At 38.7% G+C, this 24,363-nt stretch overlaps 1 protein-coding gene across 9 annotated transcripts in view; it reads left to right on the top strand.

Moving 5' to 3' along the window:
• The window catches only part of CD96 (CD96 molecule), a 92,911-nt gene that overhangs the window by 11,906 nt on the left and 56,642 nt on the right, over positions 1-24,363 (top strand). For 5 of the 9 annotated variants that reach the window (XM_049105418.1, XM_049105416.1, XM_035709817.2 and 2 more), the window contains exons 3-5: positions 7,528-7,652; positions 16,667-16,877; positions 19,906-19,961. In XM_049105418.1, coding sequence (XP_048961375.1) covers positions 7,528-7,652; positions 16,667-16,877; positions 19,906-19,961 — 392 coding nt within the window. The remainder of the gene's footprint in view (positions 1-7,527; positions 7,653-16,666; positions 16,878-19,905; positions 19,962-24,363) is intronic. The other 4 variants (XM_049105419.1, XM_035709820.2, XM_049105417.1 and 1 more) reach the window with 1 other exon arrangement.

Genomic DNA, 24,363 nt, shown 5'->3' on the forward strand with positions numbered 1-24,363 from the left:
TAGTGAATTTGGGGGAGAGAAGGATTAGTTTTTTTCAAAGTGTGCTGCTTAGAGCTGGCAATACTCAAGGTGACTTCAGATGATTCATGGAAAAATATTAAAAGCTCTAATTGGGGAAAATTTCAAACATACAACATTATATAGAATAGTACAATGAGCTCCCATGTACTGAACATGCAACTTTAATCATTATTAACTTACAATCTTGTTTCATTTAAACTCTTAGCAACATGCCACCTCCCAGATTAAAGACAATCCAAGATATCTTATTTATTTTAGAATGATTCTTTAAAAGATAAAGATATATATATATATAATAGCCACGATACCAATACCAGAACTAAAAAAAAACTAGTAAATTCTTAATACCATTAAATATCCAATTGAGCTCATAGTTGTTATTTTTACATTTTGGTTCTTTAAATTGGATTCACATAAACTCAAAGTGTTGTGATCATTGCAAAACTCCCCCCCCCCCCCCGCTTTTTTAAAAGATTTTATTCATTTATGAGACAGAGAGAGAGCCTGTGCGCAAGGTGGGGGAGGAGCAGAGGGAGAAGCAGCAGACACCCTGATGAGCAGGGAGTCTTGATCCCAGGACCTCCAAGATCATGACCTGAGCCAAAGGCAGCCATTTAATCAACTGAGTCACCCAGACACTTCAAAACTTTCTTTTAATCTAAAGGTTATTTTATATTTCTTATTTTTCTTTCAAGTAAATGTGACTCTTTATCCTGTAAAATTATCACAGCCTGGATTTTGCTCTTATATCTCATGTTCCTCTTTCACTAATTCGTTGCATATGGAGATTTGATCACATTAACTTTGTTTTTACTTTTTGTTTTTTGGCACAAGTACTTCAGAGATGATGTTGCATAGTTACGTCAGAGGCACATAATGTCTGGTTGTGTGATGTTAACCACCATTGATGAGTATTGCCTGGATCCATTAATTCATTATGGGTTGACAAATAGTGATGTTCAAATTCTGTCATTCTTGTATTTATTACCTGAAGTCTGCTTATAGAGAAATTTCCTCTCATGAGCCAATTATTTATTGATGTGCAGTTTGTATAAGAAAAGCAGAACAGATACTTGATTCTTTCCCTTTATTTGTAAGTTTTAAAAATGAGCTGGTTCACTAGCACTCTTATAAGCTGACCAAAAAGTATTTTGTATTATGAATTCATATGAATTTGAACATATTGATGAATTTCAGTTAGTTATGGTGATTATCCTTATTATGCTGAAAAGTGCCTAAATTTCTACTTTTGTGTTTCTCTAATGCTTTTTTTCCTATATTTTCTCTGTTTTTCTTTTCTGTAGTTTAGAAATTATCTATTGACCTATAATCCAATTCAGAAATTTTATTTTTGTGTGATGTCCAGTTAAGTTTTCAACCCAATCAAATTAATTCTTAATTTCTGATCTTATGTTTTTAAGTTACTATTTTGGGTAGATTTTTAATTCTTTGATCAGATTATCCATCTTTTCATTTACTCCATCTTTTTCTCTATTCTTGAATACATTAAAAAAGTTATTTTAATATTCTTGTTGGATAACTTCAATGTCATGATCATTCTTATGTCTGTTTCTATGTTTATTTTCTCTCTCTTTCTCCCTCTTTTTGCAACTTCCTCCAGCATATCTCTTCTTTTCATTATAACTCTTGAAGATATATATATTATATATTATATATTTATAAAATAAATCCAACAGAACAGTGCTAAAATTAATGGTTTAAAAATTTTCTGTTCTTAAAGACATTAAGAGGGAAAAAAAGAAATATATAGTATTTTATATTTACCCATGTATTTACCATTTCCTCTGTTCTTCATTCCACCTCATGGCATGAAGTAACTATTTGGTATCATTTACTTTCAGCCTAAAGAACTTACTTTAGAATTTTATATAAGACAAATCTACTTGCGGAATCCTGTTTTTTTTTTTTTTCATTTTTATTTTTGAAGGATACTTTCACTGAATGTAGCATTCTTAGTGGGCTGTTTTTTCTTTCAGCATTTTGAATATATCTTCTGATCTCCATTGTTCCTTGTGAGAAGTGAGCCATTGTATTATTGGTCTCTGCATGTGATTTGTTTTGTTTTGTTTTTCTTACTGATTTCAATTGCTACTTCCATAATTTTCTCTTTGTTTTTGGCTTCCAGCAGTTTGATATTCATATGCCTAGGTGGGTTTTTCTTTGTGTTTAACTTTTTTGAGTTTTAAGATTCCTGGAGGTGTCTTTTAACTTTGCAGAAAGTTTTTAAAAATCAAATAAGAAGCCATTATTTCTTCAAACATTTGTTCTGTCCCACTCTCTTTCATCTTTCCTGCTATGACTCCCATTGCATACTTGTTAGAACCTTTGATTCTGTCCTAGATAATTTACATATATATATTTAGATTTATTTGGGGGGGGTGGAGAGAAGGCACAGGGCAGGGGGTGCAAAGGGAGAGAGAGTCCTAAGCAGACTCCACACTGAGTGCAGTGTCCAATGTGGGGCTCAATCTCATGACCCTGAGATCATGACCTGTGTCTGATGCTTAACCAACTGTACCACCTAAGTGCCCTTAGATCATTTATATTGATCAATATTCAAATACACTGATTCTTTCTTCTGCCATCATCCCAAATTGGCTATTGAGAATCCCTAGTTAATTTTTCATCATTTTTGTTATTGACTTTTCAACTCTAGAACAATTATTTGGTTCATTTGATAGTTTTTTATTTCTCCACTAGGATTCCCTATTTATTGAGTCATTTTCATCATATTTTGTCTTAATCCTGTGAACATACTTCCAGGAGCTGCTATAATGTCTGTTAAATCCAATGTAGGGCCTACTCAGAATCAATTTTAACTAACTGCTTTTTTTTCTGAGTATGGATTACTCTTTCCTCTTCATGTATCATCTTTTTTTGTTAAAATCTAGACATGAATAATAATAATAATGTGACAGCTCTAGATCCAGTGGGGTTTTTTTTAGGTTTTCTTAATTTTTTAAAATTTTGGTAACTATTCATACCTAAATTATAAAACCTATTTCCTCTTCAGTGTGTGGCTATTGATTTTTCTACTCAACTTTTTATAAGAATTATTATGTCTTTAGTTTGGTTTCCAAGGAATTGACCCTGCATTGGCAAAGCTCCTTTATTGGTCCACCAATGAATTTGACAAAAGTTGTACTCAAATTCCTCAGGCCTATTAGGCCTCCACCCTCTATATTTAGATGTATGTGTGTGTTGGATTAGGGGGAGGAGGTGGTTAGAGGGTTCATGCAGAGTTGCAGACAGTTACATGGTCTCCTTTGGGTTTGGCTTTTCAGAAAGCTCTCTGAGGTCTCCCCACTCCCCTGTGTAGTTATTTTCTCAGTCAGCCTAGGATGGGCAGATAATTCATCTGAGCTATTTCATGACTCAAATTTCCAGAATCTCTGTGTTAAATGTCTGTCTGGTCTGCTACTCACTCCAAGTGGGATTTGCAAACCCACGCTAACCAAGCTTCAGTTTTTCTCTGTTTCCTACCAAATTTGTGCCTGTTAGCTAACAAAGTGAAGGATCTTCACACTCAAACCTAATTTAAGTCTGCTTCTTCTGGAAGAAAAGCTGCTGTTTTTTGCAGCCAGCTCCAAGATGGTAAAGCTACTTTCTCACTGACAATGCTGGGGAAGGGAATGGAAGGATCCCTAGGTGAGAAGAGTAAAGAGTCTTGCTATTCTTAGTGAAATTCTAGCATTTTTCCAAGAAGAGATGCTTCCCAATTATGTTTGCCTTTGGTCTTGAAATGATGGTTTTTATACATTTGTTTGGTTTTATACATGCCTGTTTTACTGACCTTTCCATGGCCCCATAGCCATAAGCACTTCAACCGTCCCCCTGCCCCATTTATAATACTTCTATTTTATCTTCATTTAAAAATATATATTTATTACTACTCTCTTCCCTATAGCAATGATTTATGTTTAGTGCTAAAGGTGAGCGTAGATTCAACACTCATCTCAGCTTTTATGTAAATGCCTCTCCAGTCTAAAGTGTATTCTACTGGAGAATCCTCAGGAAGTGCTCATGGGACCAATATGCCCTGAGTTCTTATAACATGGTTCTAACAGGTTTTATGTCGTCTTCATATCAAAAGGCTAATTTTGCTGAATAAAATCCTTAGGTCGCATTTTCTTTCCTTGAGTACATTAAATATGTTGCTACCCTATTTTCTGGCATAACGAGTGGCTGTCAAAAAGCTAATAATAATCCCATTTCCTATAACTGACTTTTTAAAAATACCATTATAATAATATGCCTTAATGTCTATTCTGAACCCATTTCCCTACTTTTGCAGTATAATCTTTCAATATGTATTTCTTTTTTTAAAGATTTTCTTTATTTATTCATAAGAGAACAGAGAGAGAGAGAGAGAGAGAGAGGCAGAGACACAAGCAGAGGGAGAAGCAGGCTCCATGCAGGGAGCCTGACGTGGGACTCGAACCCGGGACTCCAGGATCACGCCCTGGGCCAAAGGCAGGCGCTAAACCACTGAGCCACCCAGGGATCCCCTGAGCTTTCTTCCTTCTTGCCAGTTAATTCATTTACCAGTCTTGCTAAAATTTTTTGCAGCTCATATCATTTTCCTTATTTCTATTACCTCATTTTGAATTATTAGACTCTGAAATTCTCTTTTTTTCTAATATGCCATCATTGTTGTGGGGATATTCTTTTGCTCTCTTTTCTTCTTATAGTATCTTCATATGTGATTCAACCCCATTCCTTTTCTATTGCTCATGCTTAAGGTAAATGCGTGCTGATTTTTGCCATGGAAGGGTGGCCTAGGCTAGCTTTTGTAAAGTCTTCAGTGCCCCTAGAGCCCTCTCTTCTGTTAGTTTTGAGGTAAATGATATGCCATTGTACTTTCTGAGATATACTTCCTCTCCTCCTATCCCTCACTTTTATCTAAATTGCCCGTTTGCTTTCTCCTATTGGACCTGTCCTGTTTAATTTGGATTCTCCTCTCAGGGGTTTCTTCACAGTATGGGATCTGTCTGAAAAGCACCCTGTGTTCCAGCACTGCTGTGCTTCTTCTTGTTTCCCTTGAAGGCACTGGTAATCTGGTGCCTGCAAACTCATTTCTCCATTTCTGCTGCTATTCTCAGACTAGTCTGCATGTCTTTCCAGTGATTACCTGTTGCTTTTTGGGGGCAGTTATCTAGTTCTGGGGGGCATCAGAAGCCCAGTCAATTTTCCTGTTTCTGCTCAGTTGCTGATACCACAGTGGTCCAGTGATTTGTCCCCACCTATTATGGGGGGTATATTGTTAATTAGTGTTCCTATATGTATCTCCTATGTGTTTTTAGGTTTGCTACTCTACTTAACTTTGTCTGTTTCTGTAGGGAGTTTCAGGAATATTAAAAAAGTTAGATCGGTTGCATTCCCAACTTCCCAGAACCTGGATAAACTTTACAAAAACCTAATACTTATATATTTGAGTAATGTACATGAAAACACAATTAACATATCAAGTGGATTTCCTGTGCTTCTCAAATATTAGTGTCTAGATCATTCTCTGTTTAAACTAAACTTATATAAGTAAAACAATTACAAAAAAATCCAATTACAATAATATCAAGAATAAAATTAAATAATAGCAATGGTGGTATGTAGTCCCAGCAAACAATTTTGGTGGTGGTATACAAATAACTCCATTTGGGAAAAAAAAAAAACTCCATTTGGAAGTACTGTTATAGCTAAATTGTTTTAACTATAAAGGGCAGGGCCTTTTTTTTTTTTTTTAATTATGGGGTTGGAGGAACATTTGGAAGCAGTAATGAGGAACAAGGAAAGCACTGATCCCACCTCCTAATCTTGAGGAAATAAGGCTATGATAAAATAAACAGCTACTACTTGAGAATGATGCAGGGAAGATGTGACCTACTGGGAAGGCCTGGTTTCAATTAAGGAAGGGAGGAGGAAAGAATTATCAGTAAAGAAGATAGCTTCTATTACTGAGAGATTGGAATGTTACAAAGTCCTCCTACAGTCTAGATATAACATTCCAGACTGAGAAATATTCCACTTCAAAAAATATGCTGTTGATAATAATGAAAATACTCATGCCCATTAAATTCATGGAATTTATGTTAAGTAGCTGAATGGTCAGAAGAAAGCTATTAGTATAAGGATGGTCCTTGCTATATTGGTTATAATAGTTTAAATAAACTAAAAGCCCAAACTGAAAGAACACATTATTCAGTAATTGGAAATGACAAAACAAACGATGATGTGTATATGTGACAGCATGACATAAAGTCTGAAAATTTCAACCACAAATAGCTTAAGAATCACGCAAAACATTTTATGTAAACATACAGGAATGTTTGTTGGTTAAAAGGACTGCAAAGTATGAGAAAACATATGCATACAAACAAGATTTGTATGGACATGGAAAAAAGAAAAGCAGATTTTTAGGATATCTGGATGATAGAGTTCATTTATAAATTATTCTTTGATATTATAGTTTAGTCATAAACACGTATGTGTGTGTCTATGACTTACCCAAAGAGAGGCTATGAAACTGATATTTATCCCTTATTACTTAGAAGGAAAGAAAGAAAGAAGAAAGAAAGAAAAGAAGAGAAAGAAAGAAAGAAAGAAAGAAAGAAAGAAAGAAAGAAAGAAAGAAAAGAAAGAAAGGAAAGAAAGAAAATAGTCCATTTATGCTTCTTCAGGGTTTCCTTATATGTTTTTCTGTATCATTCCCTCTTTGGAGGAATATTTATAAACTCTAAAAAGACAACCCATAAAGGCAGTAAGGCAGCGAAAAGATTGATAAATGTCAGAGTTTGGCGGGAGAGAGGGATGAATAGGGAGAGCACAGAGGATTTCTGGGCAGTGAAACTATCCCATGTGATACTACAATGGTGAATACGTGTCATTATACATTCCCCAAAACCCGCAGAAGGTACAGTACCAAGAGTGAACTCTAATGTAAATAAGCTGTGGACTTGGGGTGATAATGATGTGTCAATGTAGTTTTATTGATTGTAACAAATGTACCACTGTGGTTAAGGGTGTTAATAGTGGGGGAGGTTGTGCATGCATAGGAGGCAAGAGATGTATGGGAACTCTGTACTTGCCATTCAATTTTGCTATGAACCTAAAACATCTCAAAAGAAATTGAAACCTATTAAAATGTTTAATGATTAGAGGCTAAGTTATAAAGTTTTATATTCTAACTAATCAAGAAAATATGGTCTGAAGCCTAATTTTGGGGTTCAAGCAAAGGAACATACCAAATAGTGAGTTGGATTCTTTTAGGGTAGTTTCTCTGTACTTTTTCAGTGATAAGGAACTTTCTGATTCTCAGTGGTCCCATTTTGCCATTTATACAATGAGGAATGTAGTGGGGTCTTGCCTTGACATAGGCCCGCGCTGAGGGTAGATGAATCTCTCCATTAAAACTGTTCCTGTTTCTCTCACAAAAACCATTTTATAAACCAATCACATATTCATATCTCTTCCACCTATGTTTTGTTACAGTGACACAAGATGAATGGAGAAGCAGCCATATAATGGAAGTATGGATAAATCAGACTCTGGAAATTCCATGCTTTCAAAATATCTCCTCAGAAATTTTGTCTGAGTCCACCTTTGCATGGTTGGTGGTAAGTGTTGCCCTTTTCCGTGAATAACTGCAATGATCTTTAAATATTAATGAAATAAAAATGAATAACAAGTAATAATAGGGAAGAAAGCACACTAGTGAAAGGTTGGGGACTGTTGGGGGAGGAGAAGGAGGGAGGGCACTATGATTCCTTCCAATTCGGCAAGCCTTTGGGTTTATGAAGGCAGTTATTTAAAAATTAGTTCCTAAAGGTTAGTTTCTATTTCAAGCTATATACCAAACCATGGTTATAGAGAGAAAAAAGTGTGATGGTGCCCCGGAGAGAAGCCAAATCCAGCAGAAACCTATACACACAAATATTTGTTTTATAAACAACATATGCAGGGGGAGAAACCCCTTTTCCTAGAACCCTTGCTACTGCATCCTGGGGAATACACAACATTCCTTTTGATGAGGAAGCACAAACCCTCAGACTTATGAGATATTGGCAGAAAACCTACATGAGAGAAGCAGGACCTGTATGAGAAGCAACCACTCAGCAGCCATTTCAGTTTTATTATTGCCACAGGTTGTGGCAGGCCCATAGATGTCATGTTTTCTGACTTAAAAAGGAGAAAAGAAAAGAAAAAATAAAAGAGAGAGATGCCTGGGTGACTCGGTGGTTGAGCATCTGCCTTCGGCTCAGGGTGTTGATCCTGGAGTCCCGAGATCGAGTCCCACATCAGGTTCCTTGCATGGAGCCTGCTTGTCTCTCTATGTCTCTGCCTCTCTCTGTGTCTCTCATGAATAAATGAAATCTAAAAAAAGAAAGAAGAAAGAAAAGAAAGAAAGAAAGAAAGAAAGAAAGAAAGAAAGAAAGAAAGAAAGGAAGAAGAAAGAAAGAATAATGAAAGGAAAGGAAGAAGAAGAAAGAAAGAAAGAAAGAAGAAAGAAAGAAAGAAAAGAAAGAAAGAAAGAAAAGAGAATAGAAGAGAAAAGGAAAAAGAAAAGAAAAGAAAAGAAAAGAAAAGAAAAAGAAAAGAAAAAAGGAAGGAGCCAAAAGTCTAGACTTTCATGAGAAATTTTCCAAGGCAATCCAACCAAATGGCAGCTAGCTGTGATCTAAATTTATAGTAGACCTCTAATATTGTTAAATTGGTTGATGACATGAGACTAACACAAAGATAACTATCAGCACAGTTTTGAGAATCACACAATAGGGTGCATATTTGGATGATCCAGAATATGATTATAATAATTTTTAGACTGTGATCAAAAGGAAAACACAAGATTTAAAAATTCTTGCAGAACTCCTAGATCTTCATGAATGTAGTGGCTACTACAGTTTGCAAAGTACTGTATCCACGTAAATGATAATTCACATTTACAAGTTACCGAAATTTTTGTGGACTGTCTTGGAAACTAGATCCCTAACGCACAGAGATTTTTCTGAGGTTGTGCCAAATCCAAAATAATGGACTTGCAAGGAGGCCACAGAATGCAACTTACTAATGAGTTTTCACTGTCTAGATATTTTTTGGATAGTCAGTAGGATGAAAAGAAAAAAAAATGTTCTGAAATAACTTTCCCAGACTGTTCTAAAATCTATAGTGTCTCCTTTGTCATCTGTCAAAAAGCACTTTTCCCCCTTTATAGGATTTGGTTTCCAAAGTGTAAGTCTTCCTATCATTAGTATGTCTATCATTAGTATAAGGCAATTGTTCTTAAAGCATGATATAGAGTGGTTCTCAGAAAAAAAAGTTGAAAAGAGAAGATGATCTCAAGAGGGCAGGAACTGGCCCTACTAAACATTACAGCAATGGAAGTGCACCGTCTGTATTTTGTGTTATTCCTATTTCCCACCAATGGGCAAACATTTACACTCTAATTATCACAATTTCACTATCAAGGGGAATAATCAAGTTTAATAATAATAAATAACAATACAGTTGAATAAAGCTTGACTGCAGAGATTCAGCCTGGCTACTGAGCTGATCTATAGTGTTCTTAACTTATCTACAGATTAGGTTATCTGTTTTTCCAAGCAAGTGTCAATACTTCAGCCAGCCTGTGTCTTTTATGTGACTCTGAGCTTCTTCAGGGCTAAACACAGTGCCTCTCATTGAAAAAAATCCCTGGCATCTGGTTTAGTACCTAGAACACAGGCACTCAATAAAGACTCAATAAATAATTGAATAGATCTGTTTCTCTTTGTCCCTTTCCCCCACCTTCCTACTCATTGGCCTCATATTAAACTGATGGTCACTAAATTCATGCTGGTTGGTTATTGAGCATCTCATTAAGTATCAACAACTAGATAACTGATAAGGCACCTTCTATGTTGTAGTTGTCTTCAAAGAAACAGAGAAGGCTATGCAGATGTTATCTGTGGATCCTGCCAGGGCATTTAGGATAAATGAGGGACAGAGAGAGTGCACCTAAGGTCACACAGTGAGGCAGTCCTAAACTTCCAGAACTTCCAGCCATGCTGTCACTTTGAAGAATGCACCATGATACAGATAACTTGAGGAATCATTTTGAGAGCAACGTCTCTTCAAAGGGGACGTTGTATTGCCAAATGTGCTAAGTAAATTCCTACTGCACATTCCCTTTTTAAATGTCAAAATCTATTTGCTCTTCCAATTTATATCTGTGCTCCACACTGTTGGCAGCTGTGGGATTCAGCAGGTCTGATAAGAAAACATCTAATGTGCTCATAGTAGGGAATCAACTGCAGCTCTTCAAGTCATGACTGTCGCAGATCTTCAGAGGACACAGATGCCCCCTCAATCCATATTTTCATTCTTTGATCTCTTGTTAAACTCGCAATAATAATCACAGTAAGCCAGTTGTTCTTAAAAACATAATTCAATATGCCTTTTAGATAAAGGTTAAAGAGTGGAGGTGGTGAAGATGAGCTGAATACAGGAGCCTGCCAGGCAGCTGCCAGGTGCTCCCCCCCCGCCCGACTTCAAGTGCCTCATTGAGCCCTGGAAACAATTTTCTAAACCAAAAGTATTTTAATCTAGGTCACTGAAAAACAAAAGTGATGTCTTCTTGTATGTGGGATTTTGTGAACTCTAATTCTGGTAAGGAAATTAGGAAAAGGTTATCATTAGGATCCTCAGTTATCATAAAAAAGTATTTGCCTTGTGTATGGGATCCCACGTAAAGGCTTTGTTAAATGTGCTCATGGGGGCAGCCCGGGTGGCTCGGGTGGCACAGCTTCAGCCCAGGGTGTGATCCTGGAGGCCGGGGATCAAGTTCCACATCAGGCTCCCTGCATGGAGTGGAGCCTGCTTCTCCCTCGGCCTGTGTCTCTGCCTCTCTCCCTCTGTGTCTCTCAGGAATGAATAAATAAAATCTTAAATAAATAAATAAATGTGCTCATGGGGTGTTTTTTTTTTTTTTTTTTTTTTTTGCATTTGAGGAAGTTACATGCCAGGATGGTGACTATACTGAAGTAGGAAGGCATCAGATGCAAATTGCATATCCAACACTCATCTAGCATGAGAGATAATTAAATAAACATAAAGAGTTAATCCTTCAGGGGACACTGAGAGCTTATGTATATGATGGGATGATGAATAAGAAGTCATAGGATCTTTATGTTTAGATGGTGTGCAGTTGGTAGATAAAGGACAAGTAATAGTTTTTCCAATTTATGTCCTGGGGCACAAATATATAGTCATCTGGGAAATTCTATGGGCTTATTCTGGGAGCTTCTAAATACAAGCCTAATATTCTGTTTCCATTCCAAGGTATCACCCTGATTTTCTACAGCATAAATTTCAATTCAGTCCAACAAACATATATGAATCTGTTTTGAGTGTTAGGTCCTGCAGGGATACACAACCATATCGAATACATTTCCTGCCATGAAATACAGCTTTAATAAAAACATAAAAAATGGCAGCCGAGAGGGAAAATAGTTGGATTCTGTGTAAATGGACCTGGAAAAGCTTCTTAGGTTATATTTGAGCTGGATGATTAAAAAACAGTTGGCCAGCAAACATCAGACATGTACTATACCAAGACCCTACGACCCATGAGTACAAGTTGGTAGTGGAGGTGGAGAGAGGTATCGAGGAAACGTTTGTTTCCAAAGTTGGTGGATAAAGAGAAACCCATGATTTTTTTTTTCCTTTAAAACCATGAAAAAAAAGGAGAAGACTGTATCAGATTCAAACAGTTCAATATTTGTGAAAAGGTACATAACTAAAACCCAGATGCTTATATTTCTTTACATTTCTCTCTTTAAATATATCTTTTCCATATACTCTTCTTTAACATTTGTAATGTTTTATATTTAAGTAAAAAGTGAACTGGCATTATGAACAATGTTGGTTTCCCATGCCTGTGGGAAGCCTAACTATTCAAAAAACAAAACTCACCCTCTACATGATGGCAGTTGTCCCTAATTGCCTTCATTGTAATCAGAAATAAAGTGGTAGCCAACCCACAAAGAGTGACAACAAATTGTGATGATTGGAAAAATATTGTTCCGGTGCTCTACAAAGTAGACGTGGGGAGCTTTGCAAGCAGCCTGCTCTCAGAGCACTGACTGGATGGAAAATAATATGAAAGAAATGTGAAGAGAGGAAGCAGTTTGGAGATAAAGAAGTAGCAGTTGGTATAATTAACAAAATTTATTGAATGAGCTCTATACGCTCAACGCCTGCCACATACTGTGGTCAACACAGCCAGGTCTGACATGGCTCAGGCCAGCCTGGAGATAAGATAACATCACTAAATCAAAAGGTACCAAGCTCTCTTTTCTTCATTGGAAATTCTGGTTCTAGTACAAAAACAGCCTTCACAAATTATTTTAAGCTTTGTCATTAAGGTCATTAAGGGACATATAGGAAGAGTTTTTCATGATTCAGTATGACCCTGCCAAACCCGCATTAGCTGATTATTTTATCCAACTGCTGCCCAAAATTTCATTACTCACTTATTTCTCTTCTATGGGTCTTGATTTTTTTGTTTTTCTTGTGAATTTATTTTTCTCCTCAAATAGACTATAAGCAGAAAAGGCAAGGACTGTTTGTTCTGCTCCTGTTATGAGGCTGAATATAGCAAAATCATTAACAGCATGACTTTTAGGAGGAAATTGTTGTTTTCAAATACTGGCTCTACCATTTACTAACTGTGTGACCTGGGAGCTGGAATTAAGGTTAAGTGAGCAAGGCCCTCTCCTTCAGTGCAAAATTTAAGGGACTGCCCCAAAATCAGTGATTAAGATATATATTTTAATTAAATATTTTTAAAACCAAAATTTAGGGGAGATGTGTTATAAACCAAATATTTGATATTTAATGATAGATTTAGATTTTTAATTATAGATTTTTAATTATAGATTTTTCATTAATTTTTCCACTTGGTCAAAATATGGGAGAATAAGAAGTGCATATAGGTACACAAGTTTTTCCTTTTGTCTCAGAATTCAGTGTGACTTTGGCTGTGTTACCTAAGTTTTAGTTCCCTCATCTGTAAAAGGGAATGATTATAGCCTGACCCCATGGTGGTATCATGAAGGATAAATAAGGTAATACAAACTAGATAGCTTAGCCTAGTACCTGTACACCATACATATTAAAAGTTAATCTTTAAGGGATCCCTGGGTGGCGCAGCGGTTTAGCGCCTGCCTTTGGCCCCGGGCGCGATCCTGGAGACCCGGGATCGAATCCCACATCGGGCTCCCGGTGCATGGAGCTTGCTTCTCCCTCTGCCTGTGTCTCTGCCTCTCTCTCTCTCTCTCTCTCTCTCTCTGACTATCATAAATAAATTAATAAATAAATAAATAAATAAATAAATAAATAAATGTTAATCTTTAAAAGATCAACTGTATGACTCTCCATAATTCTTTAAGTTAGCCTTGCAGATGGTGAATTCTTAGGAAATAAGGAAATAAAGACTAAATATCAGTGAGGCTGGAGGACAGTGCATTTGTGTTACTTGAGTATGTATTGAGTGTCAGGACAAGCATAGGTGTACCATGTAAGCTACTTCAGTCTGCATTCCTCTTTCAATCATATGGGTGCTCCAACTGAGAATCCCAATAAGTTTTAGAAATATTTATTACTATTTTTTCAAGTGATCAATTTTTTTTTCTTTGAAGAACAAGAAAAACACACAAACTGGTAAGAAATAAAAAGACTGTACAATACCTCTTACCAATCTGTTTCCAGCAGACCAGGTTGCCTAAAATCATTATTATCAGGTAGGAATTGAGTTATACTCTCTGACCCCTACCACCAAAAACTGGATCAATATATCACAAAAGAGCTCTTTCAATAAACAAATTGCCCACACCTCTGTAATCTGCAATTTGTATAATGGCCTCCGGCTTCCTGGAATTTCTTTTAAATTTTCATTTCAGATCATCAAAAGAAAATTCTTTTTATTGTTTTGTGATGGTTTTGGTTTTTATTAGTACATGTTGTCTCTGGGACTTAAGTGTCTCTGGACCTGGGCATTTGTGCTTTTTGATTCTGTGACATAAGTACGTTCTTGCTTTGCTTGACCTTTGCACAAATTAGTTAGCCTTAGTATACTGGGGACTTTCATAAGGAATAAGTAAGACTCGAAAGAACTTTGCACAATGTCTAAAACATAGTAAGTGCTAAATAAATTTAAGCTATGATTAATAAGAATATAAAATTTTAGTAGTGGTTATAGCATAGCATTATTTTCCCCTCTCCCAATTCTAGATATTTCATTGTTTGCCTGGGCTCATTCTTTCCCCACCTCTTATCTCATTTGCTCTGTGAAGGTGGCCATTCATGTATAGGTTCTTGCCTTGGCCCCCTTTATAACTCCTCCATCAATGAAACTACCCTGGCCAGCCACAGGAAGCTGCACAACAAAGGAAAGGCAGCTTTTGTCTCCCTAGTCTCCAACCTCAGGCTCTGACTGCCTTTCTACCCACTACAAAGTAACAGATGGAAATGTTCCAAGTGGGGAATCATTTACTAAGTGACCAAAAAAGCATTTTGAACTCTAAGATCTTCACAAAAACAGAGCCTGTGCATGAAGCCAGAGCTGTGTAAATTCGTGTAAGTTCGTCAGTTGTGCAGACCTGCAGGGGGAGCCTGCTTCCCTAATTATTGGCCTCCAGATCAGCAGCCATTGAGTGAACTACCTTCCACTTTCTCTGCTGTCACCACACAATAAATACTAAGGGCTCCTTTCAAGACCTCTGTCTCCAGGATACAAGCTCCCTCCCTTTAGTTTTCTGTGTGCTTCTTCATTAGGAAGATAGCAGCACAGATCCCTAGGTCCTGCTTCATGGGGGATAAAGGTATGTACATTGTTTCAGAAGGAAATCTTGAGCAGGGTATCATTCTTTGCAAGCCTTACTGTCTATGTATCTGGAATGTAAGGCTAACTATCAATCCTAGTCATATGCACGTAAAGAATCATGTCTTACAGAAGAGTTTCTACTAAATATTCTGGAAATGCTTGTCTGAACTATTTAAGAGGTTTGCCTTTGTGTTTCTACTATTTCTGCTCCTAGCTCATTCTTGAATTCTCTCTTACCTTCCATTTCTACTACTCTGAATCTATCTGTTTCTTTTTAACAGACTTAGGCCAGAGATTTCAATGGACAGAGTTCTGTTTTCAATATTTTGTGACTTCTTCCCCCTTCAAATGCACTGCTGTTCAACATTCTCCATCTTAGTTCCCTTCATTTCCCCTTGATTTCTGCCCATCATGATTCATCTGTTGTTCAGAGTTAGACAGTAGTTCTCAAACCTGGAGCCTTTGAGGACCTTTTAAAAAATGCCCCAGCCTGAGTCTCATCCCAGAACAACTGAAGTAGAATCTCCAGAGGAGAGACTTTGTGCATCAGAATGTTTTCAAAGCAACTCAATTGAGAATATTGTGTTATACTAAAGAAGAATGAGGGCATAACCCATCCTCTACCCTTGTGCCCATGAAGAGTTCCCTCCTCACTGCCCCTTAGCACATTTACTGACACTGACCTGCATAGTGATCTTGTCCCTGGAAATTCTGGGTATGGCAAGAATGAATAATAGGAGCTTTTCTTCACATACCCAAGAAATGATATGGAATTAGAAGAACCAACTACTTCAAGTAAACTCTGATTTGTGGAACTCAGATTAACGTTTGCAGTCTACCCTTTAGGTGTCCTCTTTGAAGGTAATACAGAAACAAGGCCAGAGGGGCAAGGACCATGAGTAGGAGGGGCCTAGGGCACAAAATTTTTTTTATTATTTATTTATTTATTTATTTATTTATTTATTTATTTATTTACTTTTTTTTCTAGGGCACAAAATTTAAGAAGGCACTTACTCTCAGGTGCCCACCCTCTGCTTCCAAGCCCCTGAGAGTGAGTGCCTCCTGAAATGGTATGCCCTAGGAGCCTCTTCACTCATCCTAGTCCTGACCCCAAGGAGAGCTAAAATGAGACCTTTTCTAAAGGGAAGGTGGGATGGAGGACAACTGTAATCATCCAGTTGAGGTGAAGATTTAAAACAAAGCTGATACAGTACATCTTAGCATCAAGATTTTTTTAAAGATTTTATTTATTCATGAGAGACATGGAGAGAGAGAGAGAGAGAGAGAGAGAGAGAGAGAGAGAAAGGCAGAGGGGGAAGCAGGTTCCATGCAGGGAGCCAGATGTGGAACTTGATCCCAGGTCTCCAGGATCACACCTGGGCTAAAGGCAGTGCTAAACCTCTGAGCCACCTGGGCTGCCCAGCATCAAGATTCTTGAACTTAAAATGAGAACTAGTATCTTTCATTAGCCTCCAGTGCTAATGAAACTGCCTTCCAAATCCCACCCCCTGATACGCAGCTTATGGAAAGTTAGGAAGGGGAAGTTTAGTCAGAAGAGCATCAAGTTTCTATTCATGTGAGGAGGGGATGACTCTAGTTGTCAACTGAAAGTCAATTGTAAAGATCTTGAGTCTCTAGTAACATACTAAATATTGATTCTTCATTCATCATCTCTTTTTTCACATGATATGAATGAATTAATGCATGTGGAACATCTAGCCCAGAGCTGGCATGATTGAGTGCTCAGTAACTGGTAACTGTTTCCTTCAGCAGGAGGGTAATGGAATTCAGGAAATACGTATCACCCAAGGTCACGCCATCAGCAATTCCACATTATTTAAAGACAGAGTCAAGCTAGGTGTAGACTATACACTCTGCCTCTCTCCAGTCCAAATCCATGATGATGACCGGAAGTTCTCCTGCCACATTATGGTCAGACCTGGCAAAATCTTGAGGAATTCCATCACAGTCAAGGTTTTTGGTAAGAGTTTTTGTTCTCTGGACTTCCCTGCCATCTTCCTGTCCATTTCCCCTGCCTGGCTCCACCCTGGAGAGAAAGTGCCCTGTTAACTGGAGAGTAGCCCTCCAGGGTAGCTATTCTAGAGCTCTGTTTCCCTTGGTACTGTCATTCATGGTAGGGGTGAGGATAAGGATAGGAAGTTAAAGACTAATGATTGAGTTAATACAATAAAATCACACAGAAAGCCATAGATTGGCCAGTTTTCTGGTGACCACTCCTTATTTACAACTCTAATGTTTCCTGAGAATACTGGAAATCTCTTTAATTATAACTGCCAAAATCTAATTACTTGGTTGTCTAATTGTCTCGGTTGCTTGCTGGAGGAAGGCGGAACTGGGACTGTGAGAAAACGAAAATGATAAACACAGCTCCAAAGAAACTGCAGGGGTCTCCCCACCCCCAGCAGGGCCAGCTCCTTCTCAAAGGAGCCTGCAGGGATGTCCCTCTGTCCCTGCATTCACAGAAGTGTGGAGCCGAGCTGACATATCCCCTGTGGCCTCACGCAAATTGCACAGACTCTGCAGGGAGTAAATTTGGGGGAAATGTGAAAATCCTACTTTGCTCAGTGATGCATGGCAATATTAATAAATCCAAACCCCTGGCTTTGGATTTTTTAAAATCTTTGTCACCATGAACTGTATTTTTTTTAAAGTCGTTTTTAAGTGAAGGCAAAAAGAAAAAGCAGTGATGTGGATGAGCAACTAATTGTTTTTGCAAATGAGGTAAACAAAATAACTTCACAAAATCTAAGGGCATGAGCTTCTAGATTTTTCCCTCAGTTCTCTGAATGACTGGACAGGTGAATAATCTTTGTTTTTACTTAGAATCTTATTGCATTATTTTTAAAGATCAGAGAATTAAGTATTTTGAGGGAAACACAAAGTCTGTGGGGCCTAAAGATGGAAGCAGCTACAGCCACAATTTCTGGAGTTTAAGTCTCTTGCTTATAGCTCTTCCTACATCTCTCTCCAGCTCACCCTCTCTTCCCCACCCCCACCCCCATCTCTGGGGATGGGCTAAGAGATAATCAATCATGCCTGATGATCAGGTTTGCCTATGGAGCCTGAACAGTGCCTTGTGAAGAGGTGGGAAAGACTGTTGATCTCTCATCGATATCACCGTCCACTCACTTACTGGGGTGTGACTGTCTTCAACCCAACATGGAACTGACTCATCAGGCCTGACTTTTAACAAATCAATGAAGGCAGCCATCCAGGATGTGAAAAGAAATGTCGATTCTAAGTTAGGCGAACTATGTCCCATTTGACCAAGGGTTTTTGCACCACAACTTGATCTAACTGCATTGTCAACCCTTAAACCATGCCCCGTACCTCACGGCAGCAGATACTTCCATCTTGGTCTTGAATGCTTTTCACTCTTTCACATCTCACTCTTATGGCCCTTTTGTGTCTACGTCAGCTCTGTTTCTATGTCTCTGTTTCTTCTTTGATCTCCTTTCAGTGGATGCTCAAAAATGTGAGAGTCTGTCTGCTTGTTCATTAGATTTTCCCTGCCTTCTGGCTCTCCCCTTTAGCGGATGGGCCAGCCAGGCTGTGCTTGGCTGCTCTCATCCAGTCCTTAGACTATTTGCATATGCCACCAAGTGTATACGATAGTGACCCTGGCATGGAAGTAAAATACAGACCTTACACAGAACCCACTCAGCATCCCTCAGTGATCCCTCAAATAGAACAAGCCAAAAATAAAAACTTGAAAACCTTGAAATAAATACCCAAGCGTAGCACAGACCCACTCCAGCTTGGATGCCCTAGACCCAGCTTATTTCTTCTTCCTAATAATGCCTCCATTTTCTAACAGTCCAGAGACCAGAAGTTTCCACAGCTTGCTTGCTACTTCGTGCCCCTCTCTCACTAGTCTCCTTTGACTTTACTTTCCTTAGCAGGGAACCTGCCATCACAGGTTTGCTCCTGCCTCCTCTTACGCCCCAAACCTGATTGCTCTGAGCCTCAAAAGGAATGTCTTTCTAGTACCTTTACAGCTTTTAGTAACTGTTCTTTCTTTCACGTCTTTCATTCCAGTGGTATCTGTTGCTAGTATGAGGTCAGAATACCCCTCCTCCTGTTACTGTTTTAGGGTGTATTTTGGTTTGGGTTCTCCTGGAAGAAAACATTGAGACCAGAATTTGAGTTAAATTAATTTCTTTGAGAAGTATTTATCAAGGGAAATCAGAAGAGGGGTGGAAAAGCTGAGGAAGGGAAGGAAGATAATGAAATGTATATGATCATGCGTGCCAGTTTCCAGCGTGGGCTGAGAGCTCATTCCCACTGGGGAACTCTGAAAGAACACACATCAGAGTTCTCCCAAATAAAGGCAAGGCAGTTGGGGTATTATCCACCAACGCCCCATCTGTTATCACCATTAGCTCTCTAGACTTCCAGTTTGCCCTACTTGTGGACTAAGTGTGCTCCCATAAGTCCTTAGGAGGTAGTCATAGGTGTGCCCAACGAGAGGCCTTCAACATGTAGAAGTTAGTGCCAAGTGAGTACAGCAGACATTGACAGCACCTGTGACAGGCTTACTGTTCCTCCCCTGGTTCATAGACAGCTCTGTCTGCCGTCAAGAACTGACTTGAAGTCCCTTCAGTTAAACATAATGTACTCCATGTCTGTTTTGTGCTGGGCACTGCTAAGTGCTAGAGATAGAGAGATGAATGAAGCAGCCTGACCTTCAAGGCACTTACGATCTAGCAGGACATCAAAATCACTGAAGTATTCTCTGGTGTTTTCTAAGATCTGTATTTTCCATGAAAATGTAAATTTCTTAAGGTCAGTGAAGTTGATCTGTCCACTTTTCCTCAGCATCCAGCATACTGCTGGGCACACAGTGGGTATTTAATAAATATTTGATGAATGATGAATCTTATGTGTATGAACTCATACGTGCACACACACACACACACACACACACACACTAGTGGCCAGGTCAGATGACTGTCAATGCCACTAACTATGTTTTATTTGCCTTTAAGCTAAGCCGGAAATCTCCATGATCGTGGAAAATAACTCTACGGATGTCTTGGGAGAGGTGAGTCACATTAAAGCCTTTGAAAATCTATGGTATTATAGATTACCAAGGGATGTTGGGTTGCATCATTGTCCTGAATGTTTTCTCAAAGGACCTTACTCCTTGGCCCTCAGCCAATTAATTTCTGGTGCAGAAGAAGGGAAGCTGAGTTAATCCTAGAAACCAAATGGGCATCCTTAGTTTCTGACTTCGGGCTCTTAGAACATGTGATCTCTAATCCTTAGTTCTTAAGTTTTCTGGAAAAATAGTCTCAGTTGTTTAAACTTCTCCTTAATAAAAATTAGAGAGGATAGAAAGGAAATACTTGGACAGAAATCAGTGTGAATCCTGGTGTAAGAATAAGGCATTTGCTCGGCTGGCATTTAATTTGCTCTAATCCATTTCCTGTACCAGCCTTCCTATAGTTTTTATTTGGAAGTAACAAGAGGAAAGATGCCTTTCTGTAATTCCTTCAGAACCCTGGCTATTTCTCAGGCAGTAGAAGAAAAGGCAGGTGAAATAGGAGAGTAGAGTAGGGCTGTCTGACTTCAGTTTCTTTTTTTTTTTTTTTTAAGATTTTATTTATTTATTAATGAGAGGCACAGAGAGAGAAAGAGAGGCAGAGACACAGGCAGAGGGAGAAGCAGGCTCCACGCAGGGAGCCCGACGTGGGACTCGATCCCGGGTCTCCAGGATCACGCCCTGGGCTGAAGGTGGCGCTAAACCGCTGAGCCACCCGGTTGGCTGCCCTGACTTCAGTTTCTTGTAGGTAGTTCCCAGCCTCAAGTCACTGGGATCTGGGCTCACTTGCCAGTTCTTCTTGCTGGCTGTGACCTTAGGCAAATTATGTCAACATCTTTGTCATCAGTTTTTCTCTATATATGAAGAGGAGAAGAAGGGTATCTGCATATTGTTGTTCTTAAAAGAATTAAATGAAATCATGTATAGAAAGTTCTTAGTATAAATAGGGCATATATTAAATGCTCAATAAACATTATACTTGTTATATTGTTATTACTATTAGTGTAAATCAGCTGTCTTGGGTCCTTTTGACTTAATTCAAGCTTTTTAAAATCCCAAGTTATAAAATAAATGTTCCCATGAATTCTCAAACACTTCTTGCCAAATGGGAGGAGAGAAAATTACACTCATCTTCTAGTTTCTTCTAGTCCTAAGAACCCTAAATAAGTTATGATTTCTGATCCTGTTGAGTGTCAGTCATTTAATTTGACAGCTGCATACAAACCATAGCTCAAATGCTGTGGGATGGCTTCAGATGAGCATATACTTGTGTCTTCTGTTGATTTTATGTATTCGTCTCTTAGATGATTGCTGTTATAGTCCTGAGTATATAAAAAAAGTCTTAAAATTTTTGGTTCTTCCACAATTAATTCCAATTAAATTAGTGGACTTCAATAGTTTTAAATAAAACAATCTAATGGCACAGTGTTTGATGGATATTTTTGTTTCTTATAAGGATTTCTTGAAGGTTCTTTGTGCCAGTGTTTACAGGTAATAAGAATTCCATCCAGATACAGAACCTTAAGATTGGATCCAAGAATTCCAATGAAAAAGAAAAAAGGACTTTCTCTTACATATTATCAGATTTCCTCTTCTGTACACATGCTTACCTAGGTTCTGACTAGGCAAAGTCAGAGAACCTTCTTTCCTAGGGAATTAGTGAATAATCTCTCACTGACTCTACATAACCAGTGACAGGATACAGCTTGCCTGTGGATCTTTTAAGATCTTGCCAAACATTAGTAATTCCTTTCTTTAATATTCTTAGAGTCTCTATTGTATTTTTAATAGCTTCTTAACTCTTCAAAGTCCTTTCACATGCTTTTATCCAGTGATGTCAGTGAACCTCTGAAAAACGTAGGGCATCAGCCATTTTACAGATGAGAAATTGGGGCCCGGAGAGTCTACACAACTGACTGAGTCACTAATAAAGGGCAGAGCAGGGATGAGAATTTAGCATGCCTGGTTGCAGGCAGGGTGGTGTAATGAGAGGGGCCCAAGGTTCAGGGGCAGAGAGAACTAACGTCAAATCCTAATTTGACCACTTCCTGGCTCCATATCTTCACCCAGTAGTTAACCTCCATGAGTCTCAGCTAAGTCATCTAAAACTGCTATCAGGATTAATATTTCACAGGATTCTTAGGTGAACTAAATTTATGCACATTAATGGAGTACATTGCACATAATAGATGTCTAGGGAATATTTCTTTCCTCCCCACTATTAATCATTCACCTATTCTCTTTTACCCATCCTTTCATCTGAATAAATATTCATAAATCTCCTGTGTGGTTGATTTTTAGGAGACAGGGTGGGATAGTGAAGAAACAGAGCATGGGTTGTGGAATCCAGTTGCCCTGGGCCTGAATTCTCCCCCATCGCTTATTAACTCTGGCCCCTGGGACCTCGATTCCTTAGCTTCCTCATCAGTGACCCGGGAGAATGATCCCAACCTCCCAAGAGTGATATAAAGATCAAATGAGAGAACATACGCAAAGTATCTACCATCTGGCAACCATAAGTGTTAGTTAATGAATGGTAATTTGTAACCCCATGTTTATTCCTTAAAAATTAACTAATTGGGATCCCTGGGTGGCGCAGCGGTTTGGCGCCTGCCTTTGGCCAGGGGCGCGATCCTGGAGACCCGGGATCGAATCCTATGTCGGGCTCCCGGTGCATGGAGCCTGCTTCTCCCTCTGCCTGTGTCTCTGCCTCTCTCTTTCTCTGTGTGTGACTATCATAAAAAAAAAAAATTAACTAATTCAACATGTTCATATTGGCTGCCTACTATGTGTTACGTATTCACTACACCAGCAGCCCTTGGTGTTAAAGTAATAGGGATTCGGTCAGTTATGTTTTCCAGCATTACTAAAGTGATAAAGTTTATGGTTCATTGGGTTTTCATGAAAAATAGAAAAGCCTCCACACTTTCTAACAATGATGTTTCTTTGGCTTAGACCAGGGCTGTCCAAGGAGAGTGTCACACCTGTGGGTGTCATATTCTTGTGAGTTCCAGGGCCAGGTTTCACCAGGGCTCCAGCATGGCCTACAGCGTCACCCCCACAGCTGACAGGGAAAGATAGTCTTTAACTGAAACCACCGGGCCCCTTCACATAGCAGACTTTGTATTTGAACAAAAGATGCTGGCCCAAAGAGCTCTCAGCCCACAGCCCCTGGCCCTGCATGCCCACCCTGACGATGCAGCAAAAGAAGGCACAAGAGAGATGCATGAAAACTCCAGGGTTTACTCAACAGTTTGATCTTTCCAGGAGCCACATATGTCTTTATTTGATGCTTGTGCTTTGTGCTTTAACTCCATCATCTCTGTGGGTCCCTTGCTCGTTACTCTCTACCTTTATTATGTTTGACAAAAGTTAGGTGAAAAAAATATATAAAGATAACTACCTAACATGAAACAGGAAATAAAAATATTTGGGGTTAAAATATCTGAGAAGGGGGTGCCTGGTTGGCTCAGTTTGTTAAGTGTCAGACTCTTGATTTTTGGCTCAAGTCATGATCTCAGAATCCTGGGATCAAGCCCTGGGTCAGGCTCCAGGCTCAGCTCAATCTGCTTCTCTCCCTCTGTCCCTCCCCCTGTTCATATGATCTCTCTCTCTCTCTCTCTCAAATAAATAAATAAATCTTTTTTATAAAATGCCTGAAGACACCTGGGTGGATCAGTCGGTTCAGCATCTGCCTTCAGCTCAGGTCAGGATCCGGGGTCACGGTATTGAGCCCCACAGAACAGGGAGCCTGCTTCTCCCTCTCCCTCTGCCTGCTGCTCCTCCTTCTTATGTGCTTTCTCTCTCTGTCAAGTGAATAAATAAAATCTTTTTAAAAATCCCTGAAAGGGTATTTTAGCGCTGCCTTCAGCCCAGGGCGTGATCCTGGAAACCCGGAATCGAGTCCCAACGTCCGGCTCCTTGCATGGAGCCTGCTTCTCCCTCTGCCTGTGTCTCTGCCTCTCTTTCTCTATTCATGTCTCTCATGAATAAATAAAAATAAAATCTTTAAAAAAAAAGAAATTAAAAAATGCCTGAAAATGAAGAGAAGCTAAAGTCATAAAAGAGATGTGAAGCAGACACCGTAATCTAAAAGCACACATTACCATTCAGCTGCATGGCTCTGGTGGCTGTTTGGCGATTTTAACTGTTGCTGTTTATTTAATTGTGATTTTGCAAAGCCTGGAACGTTGTGGACGCTTTGTCCTTCTTAAACTCCATTTCAAAGGTATATGTGTGTGTTTAAGATTAGGTATTAGAGCTGCTTTCCTTCTCCTTCCATCCCTCCTTTCAACTTTCTACCATTCCTTCCTTTCACTCCCTTTCTCCCCCTCCTTCTTCCTCATTCCTTTCTTTCTTGATTTCTCATCTTTTCTCTTTTCTTTTCTTTTATTCTTTTCTT

The sequence above is a fragment of the Canis lupus genome, chromosome 33, assembly GCF_003254725.2.
Source record: "Canis lupus dingo isolate Sandy chromosome 33, ASM325472v2, whole genome shotgun sequence".
NCBI lineage: Eukaryota > Metazoa > Chordata > Mammalia > Carnivora > Canidae > Canis > Canis lupus.